This window comes from Cherax quadricarinatus, chromosome 66 (assembly GCF_038502225.1).
Source record: "Cherax quadricarinatus isolate ZL_2023a chromosome 66, ASM3850222v1, whole genome shotgun sequence".
Classification (NCBI taxonomy): domain Eukaryota; kingdom Metazoa; phylum Arthropoda; class Malacostraca; order Decapoda; family Parastacidae; genus Cherax; species Cherax quadricarinatus.
Window position 1 is genome coordinate 17153334 of NC_091357.1, and position 9428 is coordinate 17162761.

The 9428-nt window shown below is 36.4% G+C and overlaps 1 protein-coding gene across 2 annotated transcripts in view; it reads left to right on the forward strand.

Moving 5' to 3' along the window:
- Positions 1-8020, forward strand: part of LOC128704129 (uncharacterized) — an 8917-nt gene extending 897 nt beyond the window's left edge. Inside the window, exons 2-7 of one of the 2 annotated variants that reach the window (XM_053799182.2) lie at positions 46-120; positions 486-595; positions 1386-1556; positions 1873-1953; positions 5406-5564; positions 6868-7163. In XM_053799182.2, coding sequence (XP_053655157.1) covers positions 493-595; positions 1386-1556; positions 1873-1953; positions 5406-5564; positions 6868-6938 — 585 coding nt within the window. In that variant the 5' untranslated portion in view covers positions 46-120; positions 486-492 and the 3' untranslated portion in view covers positions 6939-7163. Of the gene's footprint in view, positions 1-45; positions 121-485; positions 596-1385; positions 1557-1872; positions 1954-5405; positions 5565-6867 lie in introns of both variants that reach the window. The other variant, XM_053799181.2, reaches the window with a different exon arrangement.
- The last annotated feature ends 1408 nt before the right edge of the window (positions 8021-9428 follow it).

The following is a 9428-nucleotide window of genomic DNA, read 5'->3' on the forward strand; positions in this document are numbered from 1 at the left end:
TTTATGCTGGTAATGAACTTTTATTCTAAAGAATTTACCTTGCAGGTTCTTCCCAGAGTCTGCCTGGAGTGCGTTCTGAATCTATACCCACACGTACCAGTCCCAGATCAAGTTCATTTTGTGAGTATATTTAGGAATTAATTTGTGCTGCCCTTCCTTGGATGTAATCAGATGTAATCAGGTTTTGTTTCATTATTCTTTTCTTTACCTTCTTGCCTTCAATAGATTCAGGTTACGTTTGATAGAGTACGTATTTTGAAGTTTTAACCTTGCAAAGCCATTTGAAAGGAAGTATCTTTCAGGAAAGAATGAATTTTGTACTATGCAAGAGTTGTTACTAATGAATGTTTATCTTGATGGAGTTAGTACAGAGTTAGTTTTTAAAAAAACTAAATATTACAACATGGTAGCATATACAACCTAAAGATAAAATACTTAAAATTATTTATGCACATGTAATGTTCGTATAAATTTTATATTTCCAGATTCAAAATGTCGTCAACTGTGGTGCCAGCCCCAGACAGAGAAAATACCAGTGCTCATTTAGGAAACAAGATGAAGCAGTTTCAAGGAACTGGTAGCCACAGTAAATATGGTAGGTTTTAAAAAAGTAAACAAATTTGGTAATATTATATGGTGCATTAACCAGTAAAGTGAGTTTTTCTCCTATCCTGTTAATGTTTTATGCTGTTTCTTGGTAATCCAGTCTTTTATGTACTGTATGCAGTTAATGAATTGCCAACAGATTTCAGGGAGTCATCAAATGAAAGTAGTGGTAATTGCTGACATTTGCTAGATATTAGCCAGCTAGCATTGCCTCTGTTTACCTAGAAGTTGGCCAGCTGTTAAATGTCAGTCTAGAGAAGAAACTCTTAAGGATCTGTGGAAATAAGCCACACTGCTTGGGTTTCTTGGGTCATCCTCGGTTATTAACCCTCTGGGGGTAAATAATCCAAAGAAACACTGGAATGCAATATGTTCTACATTATAATGACTCCTTATCCAGTGGAAATAAATTCGTGGATGCATATTGGACAATATATTTTCCATAATGTTGCATTGCTAATTGCAGTATGCACTATAAGGGCATAATTAATGTAAATATTTTTTAATTCCTTAGTCCATTTTAGGATGCTAAGGGTGTAATAGCTTAAGTCTGGTGTTACTTTGGCATTATTCTAGTGTATACTGCTCACTGTATTCATTTTGTATGTCTGAGTGTCTTTCATTTGCAGAAAGGCTTATTGAAAATTTGCTCATATTTTGTCAACTTCAGCTGCTGTAATTTTAAGACTAGTATTAGTATTCCATAAAGGGTAGTCATACAAATTGGTGGTAAAAATTTTACTAATATATACATGTGCTAATTTTCTTCTTTGCAACAGGAGCATTGCCAACTGTGACCAGTCATGCACAGAAAAAATTTGGCCTGCCAATAGGGGGTTCTCAAACTGGTCAGCGATCATTTGGAGACATCAGTAACAGAATTGGCACAGTGGCTACTAAAAACCAGAGTGCTGCCAATAAAAAAATTCAAAACCAGTCTGCAAATGAGAGTAAGTATTAGGGGTGTGCCAAATTATTGGTCTTGGTGGGTATTGGCTATTTTTTTGGATATCAGTATTGGAAAAAAAAGTTGCCAATACTAGACACTTAAATAGTAAAATTTACACTACTGCACAATTGTGCAGGTTACACCTCGCACACTCGCTCCCAACAATGGCATGTTGCAGACACTGCCTCAGAATCATTTTCCAGATCACAAACATCAGCAGCATCCAATAATTGCTGATTATTCATGTTACCACAGACCTGGTGTACAGGAATTTTATATTTCTGAAAATAAATTATGAAATGTTTTTATCATTCCAGATTGGCAAAGTTTCTCATCTTCCACTGAAAAGAATTTACAACCAGAACCTGAATTCTTCCCTGAAATAACAGAAACAGAAGGTGAAATGTTTTATACTTTTTCTCATTTTGTCTACACTGTTACTGTGCAACTGCTCAGATGTCAGTATTGTATTAATAATTTTTTTCCATTGGTTGTAGTACACACTGTCTTCTCTTGGATGTAGTTTCAGCAGTCTATAACTGAAGAAATATTTTTCTCTTCTCCTTTTCATACAACTCTTCCATAGTTTGCTATTATGGTCTCTTGTTCCAAATCATTCTTGCACCCCAAGTGATACCTGTTAAGTGTGCAGACATGGACATTTGCTAGTTGTGCTCTGCAACCTTGTTGCCAGGGGTAATGCTGCAGTTTTTTTGTATACTTTTCTTGTTAAAGTTAAATGTATTTTTATTGGTTTCTGCAAGTCTAATCTAGCCTAAAATAGAGAATGGTATTTCTAAAGAAATGTAAAAATAGTATTTCTAAATTAATGTAAAAGGACAGGTTTTCTGTTCTCCATTGATACCAGTAAATCTTATATTTCTTTATTTTTTTTCCTTTAAGATTTTTGTTTGGTTTAGTTTTTTCACTCCTGTCTAGGAATTGAGGTATTTTTAAAGTCTTCAATTTTCATAATTCATATTTTGCCAACTTTGCAATCCATTCTGTATCATTAGTTTATTTTTTCATTTACACATTTAGTTTATTTTTTCATTTACATTTTTTTTTTAACCACCTGTCACTAAAGCTATTTTAAATTTAGCAAAATTAAATATTAGCATAAGTGTTTGTAAATAACACACTGGGGATAACTTGTTTATAATTGCCCTGGTTGATTTCCCAAATGCTACCACATTTTTAATTTTCTTGACTAAGTTTTGGTTGCATCCACAATTTTTGTTACTGTACCATAGGTCTGGTGCTTTTAAGATTGTCCTAACCTGTAACATAAATGAAATCTTTATAAATTTAGTGTGAACACCCAACAGGCTTGTGAGTGTTGTAGGAGCAAGTTGAGGCAAGTGATTTTTTTGTGACTTGGTGCATTGTTGGAGTTTGAGAAAAGTAACATTTATGAAGGGATTCAGGGAAACTTGTTGGCTGGACTTGTTCTAGAGGTTGTAAGTACATCTCCTACACTCTGAAGGCATGGTGTTGGAATATTGCAGTGTGAAGGGTCATCTGAACTATGATGTTGGCACCCTTCTGGCAAGACAGTGATTGAATGAGTGTTTACTTAACACTTTGACAGTTGCAAGCCCCTTTCTGAAACTGTCATTCTACGTCGCAAAAATTTTGGAAAAAAAGAAATTATTTTTTCTTGTGAAATGACAGAGACTTTTCCCGATGGTAATGACGCCAAAAGTACGAAATTTGGTTGAAAACTCGCGGAATTACGCTCCCGCGAAGTTAGCGGTCTCGGCAACATATATGCATCATCAATTTCGCTAACTTGAGCCCTGTTTTTGGCCAATTCCATTGTTCCAGTTGACCAAACTCATAGCCATTTCTTTAGAACTCCATTTTTTTTTCTATCAATTGAGTACAAGAAACTGCCCATTTACTGATTTGAACTACCCAATAAAGTGGTCAGAAATTGGCAATTTGGCCAATTTCACACAAATTAAAAAAGATGCCAATTTCAAAATAGGGTCCAGAATAAACATTTTAGACATTCTTGGCACTAAAATAACATGTCCTCTGTTCATTAGTCACATCTCTAGGCCTCTCTTATATTACTATTGCTTTCAAGCGTGCGTGAGCGTGTTAGATAGGAGTGAATGGAGACGAATGGTACTTGGGACCTGACGATCTGTTGGAGTGTGAGCAGGGTAATATTTAGTGAAGGGATTCAGGGAAACCGGTTATTTTCATATAGTCGGACTTGAGTCCTGGAAATGGGAAGTACAATGCCTGCACTTTAAAGGAGGGGTTTGGGATATTGGCAGTTTGGAGGGATATGTTGTGTATCTTTATATGTGTATGCTTCTAGACTGTTGTATTCTGAGCACCTCTGCAAAAACAGTGATAATGTGCGAGTGTGGTGAAAGTGTTGAATGATGATGAAAGTATTTTCTTTTTGGGGATTTTCTTTCTTTTTTGGGTCACCCTGCCTCGGTGGGAGACGGCCGACTTGTTGAAAAAAAAAAAAAAAAAAAAAAAAAAAAAAAAAATTTACTGTTATGCAGACTACTGCATTATTGTAAAAATGGTATAAATAACATCGGTGCACTAGTGAAAGAATATTAGACTACCCAGTTGACATGTATTGGACATAAGAACATAAGAAAGAGGGAACACTGCAGCAGGTCTACTGACCCATGCGGAGCAGGTACACCCCCCCCCCCCCCCCCCAGATTAGCCCAATGACCCACCCAGTCTGGTCACCTCCACTTGAGGAAGGAGCACAGCACCAGACCCAGCAGCACAAGCTAGTCAGGTCCAACTCGCACCCACTCGTGTATTTATCTAACCTATTTTAAAAATTCACAACGTTTTAACCTCAATAACTCTACTCGGGAGTTTGTTCCACTCGTCCACAACTCTATTACCAAACCAGTGCTTTCCTATATTCTTCCTGAATCTGAATTTTTCCAACTTGAAACCATTGCTGCGAGTCCTGTCTTAGCTGGAAATTTTCAGCACACTATTTACATCCCCTATTTACACTAGTGAAAGAATACAGTGGACCCCCGCTTTACGATCACCTCCCAATGCGACCAATTATGCAAGTGTATTTATGTAAGTGCGTTTGTACGTGTATGTTTGGGGGTCTGAAATGTACTAATCTAATTCACAATATTCCTTATGGGAACAAATTCGTTCAGTACTGGCACTTGAACATACTTCTGGAATGAAATAATATCGTAAACCGGGGGTCCACTGTATTAGACTCCCCAGTTGACGTGTATTGGACGTGTGATGTGATTTGCTTACTCTTGAACATTGGTAAAAATCGAACATTTCCGCTACTTCGAGCTCAATTTCAAAGTCTTTGTCATCGTGAAACTAATCAAAATCGTCTCTGTCTGCAGTGTGTTTTTCATTTTATCACGCGAGACCATGAAGACGAGAACACAGCAATAATTACTGTGTGAAAATACACCTCAGTCGGCGTTTTAATCCAAAAAAAGGTCAGTTTTTTTTTCTCATTATGCAGTGCGTGCTGCAGGATTTTTTTATGTGGTACACACTGACCACACAGACCCAGTCTCTTGCATGTGGGCCTACCAGCTTTCTCCTGCTTGATTTGAAGCCGCTAGAATTATTGAGTATATATACGTCCAAAACACTGGCTCGTAAGATGTATATATATGACCAAAACAGTCAAAGGGTTAATTGGGTTACCTTTCCTCAGTGGGAGACAGCCAATGTTAAAAAAAGTTTCCTGTGCTTTCTGATTTTTTTTTATAAAATGAAGCTATTTGGTAGTGAATATTCTTGATTTTTTTCTTGTATAAAGCTTGTTTTTTTTTTCTGTGATGAAGGCTAATTAAATTTCCTCTTCCAGATTACTTTGACATTTTTCCATCGTCCCTCCATTTTTCGGATGAACACCTCTCGCAGCTCGTTAAATTCTGGGAATTGTGCCGTCTACCTGAATTGAGCACTCTTCCTTCTGCCATTCAGAGTTCGCCCCCAAGGCATCTTTCATTGAGTAGCGTTCAAGGCAAGTTAAAAATGATGTATTTAACACTGGTATAGTATCTCTGTCTTAATCTACATGTTGGAGTAAACTTCTAAGTTTTGTAATTTGTATTCTTCTATCTCTTATACCTTGAAGTAACTATTTTTGAGTTTCTTTTTTGGGTCACCCTGCCTCTGTGGGAAACAGCCTACGTGTTAAAAAAAAAATCGGGTGTGAAAGTAGTGATAGTATTGGTATTTGTTTAAAAATAAGCATCAGTATCGTTGAGTGTCTGCTAATTTTCAATGTAAGTATTGGTGCCAGTATCAGCCTAAAATTGAGTATCAGCCTCTGCAATAATGTTAGTATTGCCCTATCCTTGACTATAACTGTCCTGCCAAGTGAGTGTAAAACGGAAGCCTGTAATTTTTTACATGGTAGGATTGCTGGTGTCTTTTTTTTTTTTTTTTTCTCGTAAACATGCAAGATTTCATGTGTCTTGCTACTTCTATTTACACTTGGGTCACACTACACTTGCATGTACAAGCATATATATACACACCCCTCTGGCTTTTGTATTTTCTTACTAGTTCTTGTTTATTTCCTCTTATCTCCATGGGGAAGTGGAACAGAATTCCTCCTCCGTTAGCTATGTGTGTCATAAGAGGCAGCTAAAATACTGGGAGCAAGGGGTTAATAACCCTTTCTCCTGTATATACATATTATTAAAGTTAAAAAGAGAAACTTTTGCTTTTCTTTTTGGGCCATCCTGCTTTTGTGGGATATGGCTGTTTTGTTGAAAGAAGATATAAATATGTAGATAGAAATGTATATTTACTCTATGGGGTAGTGGAAAAGAATCTTTCCTCCATAAGCAATGCGCGTCTTAAAAGGGAACTAAAATGCTGAGAGCAAGAAGCTGAGGAGAGGTTGTCGAGGTAGTTAGGTCATTTAGAGAAGTTGGCATAGTGTATCAATCTGTAGTGGAGGGAAGGTTGGGTAGGGGTTGCCCTTGGAAAGGTTGGAGGGAAGAGGTAAAGACTGTTTTAAAGTTTTGTTGCATGGAAAAAACTTCGGCTAACATAAATCTAATGCAAAAATGGGTATAATGAGGTGCTTTGATGCTGGTGAGGGCTCTTGAACCAGGGAATTGGAGTTACCATTTCCTTGGCTCAAACTTGGTTGCCTTTCATTCCCCATTCACTGTAAGACTAGATTTTAATGCTTCTCCATAAATTTTATATTAATAGGGAAACTTGTGATATCTTTTCCTAAACAATAACACATGCTAAATTAGTGTCAGAAATGTATACTGTACCTAAATCAATAAAATTTTTACCCTCAGATAAAGAGCCTGTCTATTTGGAGCCGGTCTTGGAGGAGATATACGACTTGCCACCACCACCATGGGAATAAAAATACATGGATGAAGATCAAATTTAAAGCATGAAGGTGTGTTTGTGGCACAGTGAATTTTTTGTGTATTTTAAGCAAGACTACTGTCGTATGTGAACGGTGTACTGTATCTAGAACTTTACTACACAATTGTAAACTGATTTCTTTTATTGGGTACTGTATTAAAACCTGTAATCCATAGATGCTGTGTTCGAGCATTGTTTTAAGCATCATGCATCGGCATAATTTGCCACAAAAATAACACCAGATTTCTTAGTTGCATGTCCCATCACTTAGTTTCATATGATTCTTTTTATTTTGTTACCCAAGTAATTTCTTTCACTATTTGTTTAAATTTGTATTCACCAAATATTTTTGGGTTTATTAAGTTCTAAATTGTATGGCATTTTTTCTCAAATGCAAAACTGAAATACTCATTCTATTAAAAACTCGGTGTTCTTTAAAGCAGGGTATATTTTCAGTAAAGATAAAAAGTGCAGCTTTATATTTTTGTCTCATTGCAGGGAAAAATTAAAAATTCAGGTTTCAGGGATACCAAAGAATGTGTACAGTGCTTAGTCTAGTTTTCACACTGTTGTAAAAGACTAATATAAGATAGGCAAAGTCTTATTATTCTTGTCCTTGATGCTTGTGACCTTATCAATGGCTAATGTATTATCCATTTTTTTTTTTTTCTAATTTTTAAGGGTGCCTTACATGGAAAAAAATTGCCTGTTCTTACAAATAAAGCCTTTGGTAGTTTTGTTGTATAAACAAAAAAATAAAAAAGGATGCATCTTTTTGAAAAATGTTTTTATTTGAAAAAATAATTAAGTGGATGAGTTTGCATTCTCTACTTTTTCAGCCTTTGTTTTCCCTTGGCAAACAAATTGCATTTTATTAATGGTAAGTGGCATTTTTAAATGTAAATATGCAACTGCATTTCATTGACATCGTTGTTAAGACTTGTATCATTATTTTTACTAACTTTTTTATATTTTGTATTTTTATTTTAGTTATAGGTATAACACTTTGTAATAGTGAGCACTTTGTAATACACTGTACTGTATGTATAAAATAAATACTGCTAATATTGATATAACTGAACCTTTTTCAATGTGTACTATAGACATGCATTAATGCTGAATTTTGGTGATGCCCTTATAATCCAGAAAGAAATTATCTGGAATTCTAAGGTACAGTATTCACAATTCTCAGACTTCCTGTCACTTATTACACTTTGTAGTTACTAAATGGACTTAGTTGCACATTGTCCCTGGGAGATTCACTTAGAATCTACCAAAGAAAGTTTGCTTACATTATATTAACTGTGTTGTTCGTGCCCTGCAATAATGTCTTGAACCTCCAAGTTAATGGAAGAGACTTATTCTTCCTAAGAAAAATTGTTCATGGAGAAATGCCAACCCTATAGGGGTCGTGCAGCACCTGTGGATTGGAAGGTAATCAGGATTGATTGATGAAGGGAAGGGTAGCTCCCATTTACTCATCAAAAGATCTTTACCAGAAACCCCACCCTCTAGTGGGGGTTCCTGATACCAGTGAAATGTTCTTCATCCAAGGAATTAGACCTGTCTTTTTCTTGGATAAATAATTGCTGCCCCTTCCCAAGGCACTGCAGCGCTGTATAGCTCTTGTGGCTTAGCGCTTCTTTTTGATTATAATAATAATTCCCAAGGCACTGTATCCCCCTACCTCTGTGGATTTAGCTCTTCACTCTAAACAATTTTGCACATAGTAATCCCTATTCTCTCGCATCATCCTCACGGCTCTGTAGAACCTATATAGGTTGCATGCATAATTTTTAATACAGTAGCACAAAAAAGCACTCTGAAAGGAAAGTAAACAGATTGATGGGTAGGGGAGGTACTCTCTCCCTTTATCCATATTGCTGCCAATGATGGCACCAATACATGGCTTAGGGCTGCTGTCTGGTTGATAGGGAAGGGTAGGAAACTTTTGTTGTGCATAAAACTCGGGCACATATTGTACAGCATAGGACTAAACCTGTACTGCTTACACCTAGTTCGAGCAGGCAACCCTGAACTCTTCAGGCATTTGAATGTGCACACCCTACAAGGGATCTACTACCGTGATGCTTGTACAGGATTCTTTATCCAGAGAATTGGAAAGACTGCCTCCTTGGATTGAACCTGCTTGCCTTTTATTTCCCAGATGCTGCATTACCCCTGTGGGCATAGCACTTCCCACATAACTATAATAATGAATGCACACTTTCCTGAGTTAAGGGTTCTGAACCTATAGGAACAAAATCTACAATTTATAAGTTTACCATATGTGTAGTATGTAAATTTTAAAGACTATTGGAGTGTAAGCTGTTTATATAATAGTCACCTGTCTTCTGTACCTTTTTTTTTTTTTTTGTGCTTTTTCTTTCCTTCCTCATAGCAGCTAGTTGATGAGCAGGAACAATATACAGTAGTTCACTGGTGAAACCCTTATGCTATCAAGCAACAGTTCCTAAGTTTGATT